This window comes from Mesoplodon bidens, assembly GCF_964165515.1.
Source record: "Mesoplodon bidens genome assembly, chromosome: 2".
Classification (NCBI taxonomy): domain Eukaryota; kingdom Metazoa; phylum Chordata; class Mammalia; order Artiodactyla; family Ziphiidae; genus Mesoplodon; species Mesoplodon bidens.
In genome coordinates this window covers 126,212,593-126,228,293 of record NC_138177.1, presented here as the reverse complement: position 1 = coordinate 126,228,293, position 15,701 = coordinate 126,212,593, and the positions used below count along the sequence as shown (strand labels likewise).

The window sequence follows — 15,701 nt, the reverse complement described above, 5'->3', positions numbered from 1 at the left end:
ATCACATCCTGCAAAACGTCTTTAAGTTCAGGTGACATTTTTCGGATAGCCAACATTTCTCTATGGATGACACAGTGTGTGGACTCACATTCAGAAGCGACCTCTTTGACCCGAGTAGTGAAACCAGAAAGCGGTCCAGTCATGGCAGCCTCTCTGTCCGTGCATATACCAACACAGAATGACCAATTCAGTTTTCCTGACATGTAATCATTCAAAGACTTGAATAGTTTTGCAGCTGTGGCGTTGGTTGGCAACAAAAGTGTACATAATGTATCCTCATGTGCATCCTTCTGGAAAATATATGGCACAAAAACAAGCATTGTTGCCTTGTCGTCAACATCAGTAGACTTGTCAACCTGTATGGCATACCACGGTGACTCATTAATCCTCTCTAACAATTGTGCCTCAATATCCTCTGCTATTTCATCAATTCGTCTAGTTTTGGTGCTAGACGATAGAGAAACATATGTAACCATTTGAACTGCAGCCTCTCCTAAAAGTTCATGACAAATGTCCTTAGCAGCAGGCAGGATCAACTCTTCACCAAGAGTAAAGGGCTTCTTAGCTTTAGCAATGTGGTTAACCACTAAGGATGATGCTCTCAGTGCAGACACATTTGATGAAGTGGTGGCCTTCAGTAATTGCTTCCATTCTTCGTGTTCATGTTTTTCTTCTTTTGAAAAACTCCAAAGGTTTGTCTTTTAATGCAGGGTGCTTGGTCTGCATGTGGCGAAGCAGTTTTGAAGGTTTCGTGGCTTCATTTGAGAGCCAGTTACCACATACTATAGAACGCGGGCTTGGAGAATGTGAATCAGCTGTTGCAATGAACCCATAATTTAAGTAGGACTCTTGGTATTTTCTTTTAAATACATCTTCCTTTTTCTTGGCAGTTGTAGAGTCTTCTGCTGTCTCATCATTGGGTCTTTCCCCCTTTTCAAAGAAGCTCTCCAGTGATGTTTGTTTTTTACTCATTTTGGCTAGGGTTAGCTTGTGGGCTTACCAAAACTGTGATTGAGACAAGTGTGCAGTGTGGAAAGGCGTGGATGGAAGTGATAAATAAAATAATGGGTGAGCCACACACGGACTAAAATAAGTGTCGGATTCTGACTTAAAGCCTGTCACCAGATGCAGCTGTACAATTGAGGTACATCAACTCACTTGCCACTATAAAGCCTGCCATCAGATGCAGCTTGTCACTTGCCACTCACTGACAGGGTTTTGATATGTCTCCAAGCAATTGATTTATTACGGTCTCTGTGCAGTCAAACCTCTCTGCTAATGATGATCTGTATTTGCAGCCACTCCCCAGTGCTAGCATCTCTGCCTCAGCTCCACCTCAGATCATCAGGCCTTAGATTCTCATAAGGAACGTACAACCTAGATCCCTCGCATGCGCAGTTCACAGTAGGTTCCTATGAGAATCTAATGCCATGGCTGATCTGACAGGAGGCGGAGCTCAGGTGGTAATGCGAGTGATGGGGAGCGGCTGTAAATACAGATGAAGCTTCGCTCGCTCACCCACTGCTCACATCCTGCTGTGCGGCCGGGTTTCTAACAGGCCACAGACTGATACTGGTCTATGGCCCGGGGGTTGGGGATCCCTGATCTAAATGATAATGAATCCTACATCTTGAAATTTACAGTCTAGACCTCTCTCCTACACCCATCTGACAACTTCTCTTAGAAGTCTTACAGACATCTCAAATTACACATGTCCAAAAGTGAACTATTTATCTTCTTTCCAAAACCTATTTCACATATTGTTTTTCCCATCTAAGTTCAAGATAACTCCTTTATTCAAGTTGCTTAGGACAAAGAACCTGGAGTTGTTTTTGATTTCCTTTTTTCTTTCATACTCTTCATCCAATCCATCATGCTATCTTATTGGTCTTACGTTCACAATTCATCCAGATTCCACTCACTTCCTTCTCCCTCCATTGCTCCCACCCTGATGCAAGCCACCATCAATTCTCCTTATGGTTTATTACAATAACACCTAATTGACCTCCCTTTCAGAAAGACCACTCTACTCAGGAGCCAGAGTGATCCTCTCGAATTAAAAATCAGACTGTATCACACATCCTTCAATGTCTCTCTATTTCATTCAGAGTAAAAACCATTCTTGTAATGGCCTAAGAACACCTACATGAGTCAACACCCCCATCTCCCCATCATACACCCCTTATTACTTCTCTAACCTAATTATTTGCTACTCTTCTCTTCCTCACTGTGTTCCAGTCACACTGACCTCTTTGCTATTCCTAGAATACACCAGGAATAATTAATCTTCATGTTTATTCACTCTGTCTAAAATTCTCCTACTGTCCACCTTCAGTTTCCAGATATCTGTATTCCTATCTCTCTCACCTTCTTCAAGTCTTTTCTCAACTGCCATCTTTCCAATTAATAAGGCTTACCCTAATCACCCTAGTTAAGTTTGAAATCTTCAGGCATTTCTGATCTATCTTTATTCTGCTCTAATTACATTTTCCATAGCATATCTCAAAAATTAAATACTATTTAATGTATTTCATGTGTATGCTAATTCTCTATGGTTTATTGTATGTGTTCCTTTGCCAGAATATAAGCTCCACAAATGAAGAGAATGTATCCATTTTTCTTACACTGTATCACCAAAGTTTAATACAATTCCTAACACAGAGTAAACTTTCAATATTTATTGAATGTTGACTTTCCCTTTTAGGGACCTTATAATTAAAATATCAGGGAGCCATGTAAGACAAGATGATAAAGCAATAATTCCTCAATTTATGACCATATATTGTGTCTCATTAATTTTCAGTCTTAATTTCAGAAATAATACAATCTAAGATGCTAGTCTTAAGAAGAGAAGGTCATATGGACTAAAATAGTTGAACAAACTTTCATGCAGATGATAGAATTTAAATGTGTTTATATGGATAATATTTAGACTGATGATTCAGATGAAAGGGTGGACAGGGACAGGTAAACATTATAACACACTATTTAAATATATTCAAAAAGTGATGATATTAAAGGTAGCTATATGTTATAGAAATGTCTTACACTCAGGTTTGCCTTTAAAGGATCTTCCATTTATGACATAAGAATCAGTGATGCTATTGCTAATGTTAGGTTCTATATTTGATTATCAAAAATTTTTGCCACATTTAGATTCCATATTTATCTACTGCATTGGGAAAAATATTTGCTTTCATACTTTAATACCAACTTAAAACCAACTTAAAGTCTAACACACTTTTAGTGACATTTTTGTTTTGATTTTAATTTTGACATCAATAATCTTTTTATAATTAAATAAAGTTGAAAACTATATTAATTACAGATTTAAGATTCTCCTGTCAAGACTTGGTTGCCTCCATTAGTAATAGAAAGGGTAGTCTAAATAAAAATAATTAACTGAATTACTAAAACCTAAATGTAGCCATGACTTTCAACTTCTCCCATGCTAAGAAGGAAAGAGCCACATTTGATGATTTCAGAATTCTCCCCTTTCCCTTCTCTGGTGGAAGAATGGCTGAGCACTGCAATGGTCAAATGAAAACAGCAGGAAAGAGAAAAATAAAAGCTCCACAAAGTGGATTAGTTCTTGAATAATTAAAAGTTCAGCAAGCAGGAGCTTTCTCAACCTAATTTTTTTTAAAGGGGAAGGACAAAGAAACCAATCAGATAAAGTAGACTTTTACATCTTTCCTTCCTCAAGATATTAATAGCTTATTAACACAATTTTGCATAACTCCATTGCATTAAAAACTTTGTTTCCAAGGTGTTTTAAGTTCAAAATGCAGAAATGCTATTGCTCATTTGATGGAATTTCTGTGAACATATTTAAAATAGATTTAATGGTATAGTTACTGAAGTGAACATATTGGGAAAATATTATCACAGTGTCCTAATTTGAAGGGTAAATATCTATTGATGTCATCTGATATTTGTGAATGAGGCAATTGTCCATTTTTTAAACTAAATATATCATTTTGCTTGTAAAACACAGTGCTTCCAGTGTAATTATTTCAGAGTACAGTCTTTATTTGTTGTGCAGCCTAGGTTTGAATCTAAGCTAAATACAATGAGCTTGAATCTCCCGGATTCCCAAAAGAATTGAACTCATAATGCCTTTAGAAGAGAGTTCCTTATAGGCCTGTGTTAGAAAATTTATGTGATGTCTCAACTGAAAAATAGGGATTAAAACTTGAGTTGCATGGCCTACAAATACTTGAATCTGTTTTTTACAATAATCACAAATAAAAATGGCTGGAATAAGATAAATTGTTAAAGTGAAGTCCTATTTCTGGATGCATAATTTGAAAATCAAAACAAAGTTAATCTTAAAAATTGTGTGTGTGGGGCTTCCCTGGTGGCACAGTGGTTGAGAATCCGCCTGCCGATGCAGGGGATGTGGGTTTGTGCCCCGGTGTGGAAAGATCCCACATGTCGCGGAGTGGCTGGGCCCGTGAACCATGGCTGCTTACCCTGCACGTCCGGAGCTTGTGCTTCACAATGGGAGAGGCCACAAAAGTGAGAGGCCTGTGTACCGCCAAAAAAAAAAAAAAAAAGTGTATGAACTTTTTTAGAATTGAATAGTGTGTGTATATTTATATATATTATATCAATATATATGTGTATAAATATATGTATTTATAACCTTTTTAAAAATCAAACACACTGTGTTTCAGAGGACCAGACAGACCAATCTCAAAAATCGGTTAATAAAAATGTGAGCTCTGTGGGGAATTCCTTGGTGGTCCAGTGGTTGGGCTCCGCGCTTTCACTGCCGAGGGTGTGGGTTTGATCCCTGGTCCAGGAACTAAGATCCTGCGAGCCGGTTGGCAAGGCCAAAAATAAATTTAAAAAAAAAAAGGAAAAGAAGCAAGACGCTTAAAAAAAAGTGGGCTCTACATTTTTAATATAGTAACGTAATAAAGAGGAACAGTAAACAATTTTAATAAGTAATGTAATAAAGTAATGTAATAAAGAGGAACAATAGACATGGTGTTAAAAAAATTAAATAAATCCCACCTATATTCGTTCCCATCTATACACATCCATTAGGTATTTAAATAAGTCACCTAATCTTTGTGAATGCATGATTCTTCATCCATAAAATGAAAATAATATTGCCTAATATATCTTCCTCATAGGATTATTAAGAGAATTAAATTATTTTACACAGTGGCATAAAGAAGTGTAAGTTAACTTTCCTCTTATTAATACATGAATTTTATCTCGTTTATTAGATACTTATTAAGTGGCTGACATGATACTAAGTGTTTTACAACATGCTATCTAATAATCGGAACAGCCCTTTGAATTAGGCAAGAAATGAGAAAGTGACGTTCAAATATTAAAATGTCTGACTAAGATTACATAGCTAGCTAAGTGACAATACTGAGATTAGGTTATCCTTCCAACCCATGCTTTTAACTACTGTGCTTTAGTACCTCTCCATGTTTAGACTGAACTATAAGTTAAAGATATGCTCTAAGAACTTTTCCTAAAGTCTAAGGTCCATATATTAGTATATATGGTAAAGTTCCCCTGACAACCTATTTTTCCAAATGTGTTCTGACTTTCATAAGCAAATTAAGCAGCTATAAAAACCTCTACAAACATACAAAAATATTGCTCAGCATAGACTAGTTATATATGTTTATATATTTACATTATAACATACAAATATTTATTTATAAATATATGTTTATTATTTACTTCCCATCTGCAAGAGCATTTATTGCAGCTATTATATTGATAAGATACTGAGATGTTCTTTCAGCACACTAATTCCTACCTCTTTGCTGTTCTCTTGGGTAGATAAATTTTACAAGTTTATACTAGCCAGCTCATCTCGACATGATTGTTGGTTCCTTTGTTGACGGACACCCTCTGCTTCTATTTGTTTCTAATAATTATATATAACAGATATTCAGCACTTTGTGCCAATTACTTTACTTTCTTTATCTCCCTCCATCCTCTCTGCAACTCTTTGATGAAACCATTCATATAATAATCATATTTCAGAGTAGGAAACTAAGACATTGAACATTTAAATGACTTGCCTAGGGTTACCCAAACAGTAAATTATAACGTTGAAATTCCATTTTAATCCAATGGACTCTGCTCTGAACAATTTTAAGTTTAACTGTAAACAACATAATATGAGTTTTTTTTAAAACAAATAATGTGGTAGCATTTTCACCACAGCAGGGAATTCCATTTTCAGCAGAAGATAAAGAGATACACTACAGTCTTTTCTTTAAAATCATACTTTAATTTGCTTCTACTTCCATGTCTTGGTTTACACATAATTTCAGGAAATATCATCCTAAGGCAGGCACCTGTGGAGATAAGGCATCAGGCATACTGGCTTGTAATGAGCCCAGATTGGTAACTGGGCAGAAAAAGCTAAAGGAAGAAAAGAAAAAGCCTTATACTCCTGTTGGTTGCAGATATCCAAAGTGACTATGAATGCTCAGGGGAAAAGTTGGGGATAGCTAAGCGTTAAGTTATTGACTTCTGTGACATTTTGTTAACCTCTAGTTAATGACAACTCTAGGTGTTATGACCTTTCCAAAAAAGGTAATTGCTTTTCTCATTCAATTCATATGTAATGGTGCTCCTAAACTTCCTTGGGTTTTTATTAAGAAGGCAAAATCCTTCAGCAATAATTTTAGGACAGCACAGTTTCTGGTGAATCTTCACATAGAGAGAAGTGGCATGAGAAATGCCTTCACACCATCTTTCATACCCTCACTTTGCATTGGTAAATGAGTTGTTTGGTTTGGCTCTCCTCCTGCTGCTTCTCTGGACCTTGAAACCCTGTGGACATGGTGGTCTAGGTCAACAGAATCTAGGAAGGTGGAGGTTTTTTTTTTTCTTGATTATCTATCATCAAAAAGTTCAACTAAATCCTACCACAAAGTGTTCCTTATCCTTCTGTAATATACGAAGTACTTGGCAGGACTAGTACTTCATAGACATTTTTTTAAACGCTTAACAATAGTTTCAAAAATTGAGAGCAAGCAGTACTGCAGGGATATAGGAATGGCTTCATATAGCTGTTTTCCCTTCTAATTTTTGTAGGGCTTATTTCAATCATCCCTCAGTATCTGTGGGAGATTGGTTCCAGAAAATACCAAAATTGGTTGGTTCCCTGCAGATACCAAAATCCACAGGTGCTCAAGTCTCTTATATAAAATGGCATAGTATTTACATATAACCTATGCACATCCACCTGTATACTTTAAATCACCTCTAGATTATTTATAATACTTAATGAAATGCAAATGCTATGTTTATAGTTGCCAATGTGTAGCAAATTTAATTCAAGCAAATTTTGCTTTCTGGAACTTTCTGAGTTTTGTTTTTGTTTTTTTAATATTTTCTACCTGCGCTTTGTTGAATCTGTGGATGTGGAACTCGTGGATATGGAGGGTCAACTACATATTTAATTCATTTGTATCAACTGATTGAAGCATCCTCCACATCTTTTATTCCTCTGAATAAAATCCTAATTTATGGATTGGGTTTTGGTTTACTGATTTCCAGTAAGAAAAACTTGTGTTTTTCTGTCACATAGCCAACAGCACAGCTGTGACAGCAGATGAGCAGTTCTACAAGGGCAGTCAGCCAGGCTGGGTACCTCAGAGACTCCAGAGAGGACCCCAGGAAGGGTTGCTCACCTTGCCACCCTTTCAGGCAGATGTAGAGCTGCACTCTGTGCCAACAAGAAAGAGGTGCACAAAATTTATTAGAGCTTCTTAATAGTTTGGGAATATCTATCAGTTTTGTGAATTCTCCTTAGGTATCTTTACATTGTACATGTTCAATCTTCTCAATCTTACAAAATGAAGGGAGTAAAGATTTCATTTTCTGTTTTCTTATATCTGCTGATTTCCCCTTTCTTTTGAGCAGCATTATAATAACTAAATAATCCCAACTATTTTTATTGCTTTAGATTAGTAAACAGCCAAGGTATATCCTATGCTAAGTTGTTCTCAATTTTATATCTAATTTCCAATTATTACTATCATAAAATATTATTTAACACTCATACTTTATTTTTAAAATGTATGTATATTATATAACACTAATGTATAATATTAATAAGTTATTATTCTTACATGTGATTACCCATATGGTGTTTACACTGTGTATTTAATTAATTATTCTTAATCTTAAAACTATTGTTTAGTATGTTTTATGTACTATTTTCTTAATTTTAGGTGTACAAGAATTTCCAGAAAACATAAAGTGCTGTAAGTGTTTAACAATTATTGAAGCCAGTGTCAATCCAATTTCTAAGTGAGTATGAGTGATTACATTTTATTTATCTTTATATTTCCATTGGATAATAATGTACCAAGATAAAGGAAACTCGCATAGTAAATGAATTTTAAATGCTGTATTTAAAATTCAGTTTAATAGAATGATGGGAAAGGAATAATCAAATCAGGATAGTTCAATAAAAGATGAGTAAAAGCATTGCTGAGTAACAATGAAGGCCTAATTGACACAAGATGGCATTACTTTGAAGGAAACCATGTCATCATTTTTTGTGGTTCTCAAGCAACATTCCATGGAAGAGCGCCAAAACTAAGAAAACAGTTATTAGTTATGGTCATGCTGGAAAATTAACATCAAGGTTCTGATGAAAGTTCAAGAGAGTGCAAGTGTATAAGGCGCATGCAAATAGCTGTCATGTGATTCAAGGTGGAAAATGAATTAAGTATGATCAGAAAAAGGGAGTACTGTATTTAGGTACCAGATATCACAGGAAGAGCAAAAAGACAATTTTGTGAGGATAGCCTAATGGAAGACATGGATGGTAAAAATACTGTGATCAGAAATATGTTATTTGTGTGTCATGATCTGTTAGTAGAGAAATGCCAAGGGAAAGTGAAACCCAGCATGTGACCATGTTTCAAATTACGATATGCCATAGTGATAGGGTATATTGTGGAATCAAATAGGTCAAGAAACCATGAAGTGAATGGATTGGGTAAGCCCTGGACCTGAATGTTAAAGTCGCTTATCTATGGAAGTGGATGTAAAATCTAGAAAGTCTATTGAAAGTTGTAGTAATATTTGGAAGTGGATGAAATTAATCAGTGGTAATGAGATAATGAGTTGCAAAGTAAGACTGGCATTTTAATAATACAAAAACTGACAGGATTTGAGCAAAATCCCTCAGTCTTTTGTCCACATGAAGATGGGGAGACTGGGAGAAACTGAAGTTCATAGGAAAGGCATTGAATGAATCTAGTGTTTCCAGAAGAAGACAAAAGGAAGTTCATCAAAGGGAATTTAAAGGGAAAATTTTCACCAATAGGGTTGAGGAGAGGGAGTAGTGAGGATGGTTTCTCTATGGATCATGAGAAGAGGATGTAGGTGAAACTAGAAATGAAATAGAATGTAAAAGAATGAGGTAGAAGTTTAGATGATGCTCTTTACAGTGAATGGTTTGTGAAATAATTTGAGGCCTTTCATAGAAAGTGTGGAACATCAAGGAATAAACTATGTTTGAATAAACCATATTCTACCTCAAATGTAGAATATGATGAGGGGAAAAAAAAGGTGAAAAGTATTCTCCAAAATACTTAGACAAAAATGCAACTTTCTCATAAAAGAAATAAATATTGCTAACCTCACAACAGGACTATAGACATGTCCTTGACTTAAGTCATAATCCAGGGCAGATGATGAAATATTTTGATTTCTATCTCTTTCATTCTAATAGCTCATTGTACTTAGGAATCGTGGTCAGGTCTTTGAGCGTGGAAGTCAGATGATAAATTACATATTTAAAAAGCTTAAAATCTATAGTTTTATTGGCTATGCCTCTGAATTCCTTTCATATATTTAACTTTTTAAAAGATAAATGAATATAACTGGTTTCATCAAAAAGTGTCTAACACTAAAAGCAAGTTTGGGAATTCATTAAAAAATTACTCAAAAAAAAGTCAATTTAAATAGTATATCAATTTTAAAGTCAGGGTTGGGTTTTTTAAAGATATATTGGGTTGGCCAAAAAGTTCATTTGGGTTTTTCCCTAAGATGTATACAAAAACCCAAATGAACTTTTTGGCCAACCCAATAATTCACATACAGTAAAATTCACTCTTTTAGGCGTATGGCTCAGTGAATTTTGACAAATGTATATAGTTATGGAATCACCATAATCATCAAGATATAGACTATTTCCTTCATCCCCAAAATTTCCCTCAGCCCAGTCATCCATTGATCTGATTTCTGTCCCCATGGTTTTGCCTTTTCCAAAATATCATATAAATGGTGTCATACTTTGTGTTTTTTTTTCTTAACACAGTGATTTTGAGATTGATTCCTGCCATTTCATGAATTGGTACTACATTACCATTTATTTCTAGGTAGAATTCCATTGTATGAATATAACACAATTTGTTTATCTATTCCTCAGTTGATAGACTTTTAAGTTATTTCCAGTTTGGGGCTATTATGAATAAAGTGGGTATAAACCTTTCTGTACAGGTGTTTGTGTAAGCATCTGTTTTCACTTCTGTTGGGTAAACACCTAGGATTAGTTTCCTCTGTAGTATGGTACATGTATGCATAACCTTATAAGAAATTTCCAAACTGTTTTCCAAAATAACTCTTTCATTGTGCATTCCAACCAGCAATCTGAGTTTCCATTGTTCCTCATTATTGTCAGAATTTGGTACTGTCAGGTTTTTTTTCTATTTTAGCCAGTCTAGTAGATATAGTATCTCATTGTCATATCTCACTGTAGTTTTAATTTATAGTTTAAATGTCAAATTAGCATCTTTCCTTGTATTTATTTACAATCTGTATTGCTTCTTTGTTAAAAGTTCAGATTTTTGGTTCATATTTATTGACTTGTATTTTTATTATTGAATTATAAGAATTCTTTATAAATTCTGGCTAAAAATCAGATATTTGTTTGCTCTTATGACTTATCTTTTCACTTCCTAAATAGTGACTTTCAAATATAAAAAGATTTTCATTTTCATGAAGCCCTATTTATAATTTTTTTATGGTTTATTCTTCTTGTCCCTGTCTAGATCATTACTAAATTTATAGTCATAAAGATTTTCCCTTATGCTTTCCTCTGGAACTTTTGTGGTTTTGGTTTTACATTTAGGTCTATGATCCATTTAAAGTTGATTTTTGGAAATATATAATGTAAGGTGTGAAGGTTGTGGTTCTTTTTTTTATTTATTTATTGCATATAGATTTCTTTACTAAAATTATCTGAGTATCTGTTTTGTAAATGAATTGATCATATGTGTTTGGATCCATTTCTGAATTCTCTATTTTTTATGTTAATCTATATGCCTCTCCTAACACCAGTTTTATACTATCTTAATTACTGTAACTTTGTAGTAATTCACACAGTCAGGGAATGTGAGTCCTTCAACTTTGTTCTTTACCAAAATTATTTGGGGTCTTCTATGCCCTTTGCTTTTCCATATAATTTTTATAATCAGCTTGCCAAAAAATATGGAATTTTGATAAGGATTTATTGAATCTGTAGATCAATTTGGGCAGAATTGACATGTCAAAAATATTGAGTATTCCTTTTTCTGAACATAATATATCTCTATACTTATATGATCTTTTAAAAATTTTTATCAATGTTTTGTAGATTTAAGTTTACAAATATTGTACAAGTTTTGTTCATCTTATTTCAAGTACTTCATGCTTTGGGGACAATTACAAATAATTTTTCTCTCATAGAAATATAATTGATTGTTGTATATTGACCTTATATCCTGCAACTTTATTAGATTCACTTAAGAGTACTAGTAAATACTTTGTAGCTTTGTGGGGGAAAGGATATGATTTTCTGTGTAGACTATCATGTTACCTGTGAATAAAGACAGTTTTATTTCATCCTTTTCAATCTGTACTTCTTTTATTTATTTATTTAGCCTTATTGTCCTGGTTAGGACCTCCTGTATAATGTTGAATAGAAGAGGTAAAAACAGATATTATTGCCTTGTTCCCAATCTTAGGGAGAAAGCATTCAGACTTTCACCATTATATATGATTGTTACTTATTTTTTTTAATACATTCCCTTTATCAGGCTGAGGGAATTTAAAATAATATATTTCTCACTTCCTTTTGAGCTTTTACCAGAAGGGCTGTCAAAGTTTAGATTTCTACTTTCAAACTTTTCAAGAAAATGAAGGCTTTCTCTATGATGCTCTTCAACAGTCATGCAATCTCTGACCACTTCCTGGTTCCAAAGCCACTCCACATTTTTTAGGAATTTATTACAGCAGAATCCCAATACCAGATACCAAAATCTGTGTTAGTTTTATAATGCTGTGCAAGAAATTACCGCATACTTTGTGGCTTAAAACAACACATATTTACTATCTCTAAGTTTCTGTGGCTCAGAAATCTGGACATGCTCTAGCTGGGTTCCCTGTTTGAGAGTTTCACCAGGCTACCATTAAGGGATCAGTCAAACTGCAGTCTCATCAGGAGGCTCAACTGGAGAGAAATACATTTTCAAGCTCATTCAGGTTATTGGCAGAATTCATTTTCTTGCTGTTATAAACCTGTGAGCCCCAGTATTTTGCTGGTTGACAGCTAGAGGCCACTTTGGCCTCCTAAAGGGTGATGCAGTTCCCAGCCAGGTGACTCTCTCCATAGACAGTTCACAACATATCATCTTGTTTCTTCAAGGCCAACAGCAGAGTAGAGTCAGTATCGCAGCAAGATGGAGTCATATAATGTAATATAGTTATGAGAATGACATCATATCCTATTTGACACATTCCATTGATTAGAAGCAAGTCACAAGTCCTACCAGTACTCAAGAAGAGAAGATTTTACCAGGGCATGAACTTCTGAAAACGAAGATTATGTGGTGTGCCTTAGAATCTGCCAAATCTTTTTTTTTTTTTAACTATACTTCAAGAAAATACATTTTCATTTATTTTTTTATTCCTGATTTCCATAGTTTATTTTTTTTAATTTTTTTTATTTTTTATTAGTTTCTGCATTATAACAAAGTGAATCAGTCATACATATACATCTGTTCCCACATCCCTTCCCTCATGCATCTCCCTCCCTCCCAACCTCCCCATCCCACACCTCCAGGCAGTCACAAAGCACCGAGCTGATCTCCCTGTGCTCTGCGGCTGCTTCCCACTATCTACATTACGTTTGGTAGTGTATATATGTCCATGCCTCTCTTTCATTTTGTCACAGCTTACCCTTCCCCCTCCCCATATCCTCAAGTCCATTCTCAAGTAGGTCGGTGTCTTTATTCCTGTTTTACCCCTAGGTTCTTCATGACATTTTTTTTTCTTAAATTCCATATATATGTGTTAGCATACGGTATTTGTCTTTCTCTTTCTGACTAACTTCACTCTGTATGACAGACTCTAGGTCTATCCACCTCATTACAAATAGCTCAGTTTCATTTCTTTATATGGCTGAGTAATATTCCATTGTATATATGTGCCACCTCTTCTTTATCCATTCATCCGATGATGGACACTTAGGTTGTTTCCAGCTCCAGGCTATTGTGAATAGAGCTGCAATGAATATTTTGGTACATGTCTCTCTTTGAATTATGGTTTTCTCAGGGTATATGCCTAGTAGTGGGATTGCTGGGTCATATGGTAGTTCTATTTGTAGTTTTTTAAGGAACCTCCATACTGTTCTCCATAGTGGCTGTACCAATTCACATTCTCACCAGCAGTGCAAGAGTATTCCCTGTTCTCCACACCCTCTCCAGCATTTATTGTTTCTAGATTTCTTGATGATGGCCATTCTGACTGGTGTGAGATGATATCTCATTGTAGTTTTGATTTGCATTTCTCTAATGATTAATGATGTTGAGCATTCTTTCATGTGTTTGTTGGCAGTCTGTATATCTTCTTTGGAGAAATGCCTATTTAAGTCTTCTGCCCATTTTTGGATTGGGTTGTTTTTTTTTTTGCTATTGAGCTGCATGAGCTGTTTATAAATTTTGGAGATTAATCCTTTGTCAGTTGCTTCATTTGCAAATATTTTCTCCCATTCTGAGGGTTATCTTTTGGTCTTCTTTATGGTTTCCTTTGCTGTGCAAAAGCTTTGAAGTTTCATTAGATCCCATGTGTTTATCTTTGTTTTTATTTCCATTTCTCTAGGAGGTGGGTCCAAAAGGATCTTGCTGTGATTTATGTCATAGAGTGTTCTGCCTATGTTTTCCTCTAAGAGTTTGATAGTTTCTGGCCTTACATTTAGGTCTTTAATCCATTTTGAGCTTATTTTTGTGTATGGTGTTAGGGAATGATCTAATCTCATACTTTTACATGTCCCTGTCCAGTTTTCCCAGCACCACTTATTGAAGAGGCTGTCCTTTCTCCACTGTACATTCCTGCCTCCTTTATCAAAGATAAGGTGACCATATGTGCGTGAGTTTATCTCTGGGCGTTCTATCCTGTTCCATTGATCTATCTTTCTGTTTTTGTGCCAGTACCACACTGTCTTGATTACTGTAGCTTTGTAGTATAGTCTGAAGTCAGGGAGCCTGATCCCTCCAGCTCCGTTTTTCGTTCTCAACATTGCTTTGGCTATTCGGGGTCTTTTGTTTTTCCAAACAAATTTTAAAATTTTTTGTTCTACTTCTGTGAAAAATGCCAGTGGTAGTTTGATAGGGATTGCATTGAATCTGTAGATTGCTTTGGGTAGTAGAGTCATTTTCACAATATTGATTCTTCCAATCCAGGAGCATGGTATATCTCTCCATCTATTTGTATCATCTTTAATTTCTTTCATCAGTGTCTTATAATTTTCTGCATACAGGTCTTTTGTCTCCTTAGGTAGGTTTATTCCTAGATATTTTATTCTTTTTGTTGCAATGGTAAATGGGAGTGTTTTCTTGATTTCATTTTCAGAATTTTCATCATTAGTGTACAGGAATGCCAGAGATGTCTGTGCATTAATTTTGTATCCTGCTACTTTACCAAATTCATTGATTAGCTCTAGTAGTTTTCTGGTAGCATCTTTAGGATTCTCTATGTATAGTATCATGTCATCTGCAAACAGTGACAGCTTTACTTCTTCTTTTCCAATTTGGATTCCATTTATTTCCTTTTCTTCTCTGATTGCTGTGGCTAAAACTTCCAAAACTAGGTTGAATAAGAGTGGTGAGAGTGGGCAGCCTTGTCTTGTTCCTGATCTTAGTGGAAATGGTTTCAGTTTTTCACCATTGAGGACAATGTTGGCTGTGGGTTTGTCATATATGGCCTTTATTATGTTGAGGAAAGTTCCCTCTATGCCTACTTTCTTCAGGGTTTTTATCATAAATGTGTATTGAATTTTGTCAAAAGCTTTCTCTGCATCTATTGAGATGATCATATGGTTTTTCTCTTTCAACTTGTTAATATGGTGTATCACATTGATTGATTTGGGTATATTGAAGAATCCTTGCATTCCTGGAATAAACCCCACTTGATCATGGTGTATGATCCTTTTAATGTGCTGTAGGATTCTGTTTGATAGTATTTTGTTGAGGATATTTGCATCTATGTTCATCAGTGATATTGGCCTGTAGTTTTCTTTCTTTGTGACATCCTTGCCTGGTTTTCGTATCAAGGTGATGGTGGCCTCGTAGAATGAGTTTGGGAGTGTTCCTTCCTCTGATATTGTTTGGAAGAGTTTGAGAAGGATGGATGTTAGCTCTTCTCTAATTGTTTGA

The 15,701-nt window shown here is 35.1% G+C and overlaps 1 protein-coding gene across 2 annotated transcripts in view; it reads left to right on the top strand.

Annotated features, from left to right (window-relative positions):
• LRRC7 (leucine rich repeat containing 7) overlaps positions 1-15,701 on the top strand; it is a gene marked incomplete at its 3' end in the record, with an annotated part of 507,551 nt that overhangs the window by 220,819 nt on the left and 271,031 nt on the right. For both annotated transcript variants that reach the window (XM_081225604.1, XM_081225603.1), the window contains exon 5: positions 8,226-8,304. In XM_081225604.1, coding sequence (XP_081081730.1) covers positions 8,226-8,304 — 79 coding nt within the window. The remainder of the gene's footprint in view (positions 1-8,225; positions 8,305-15,701) is intronic.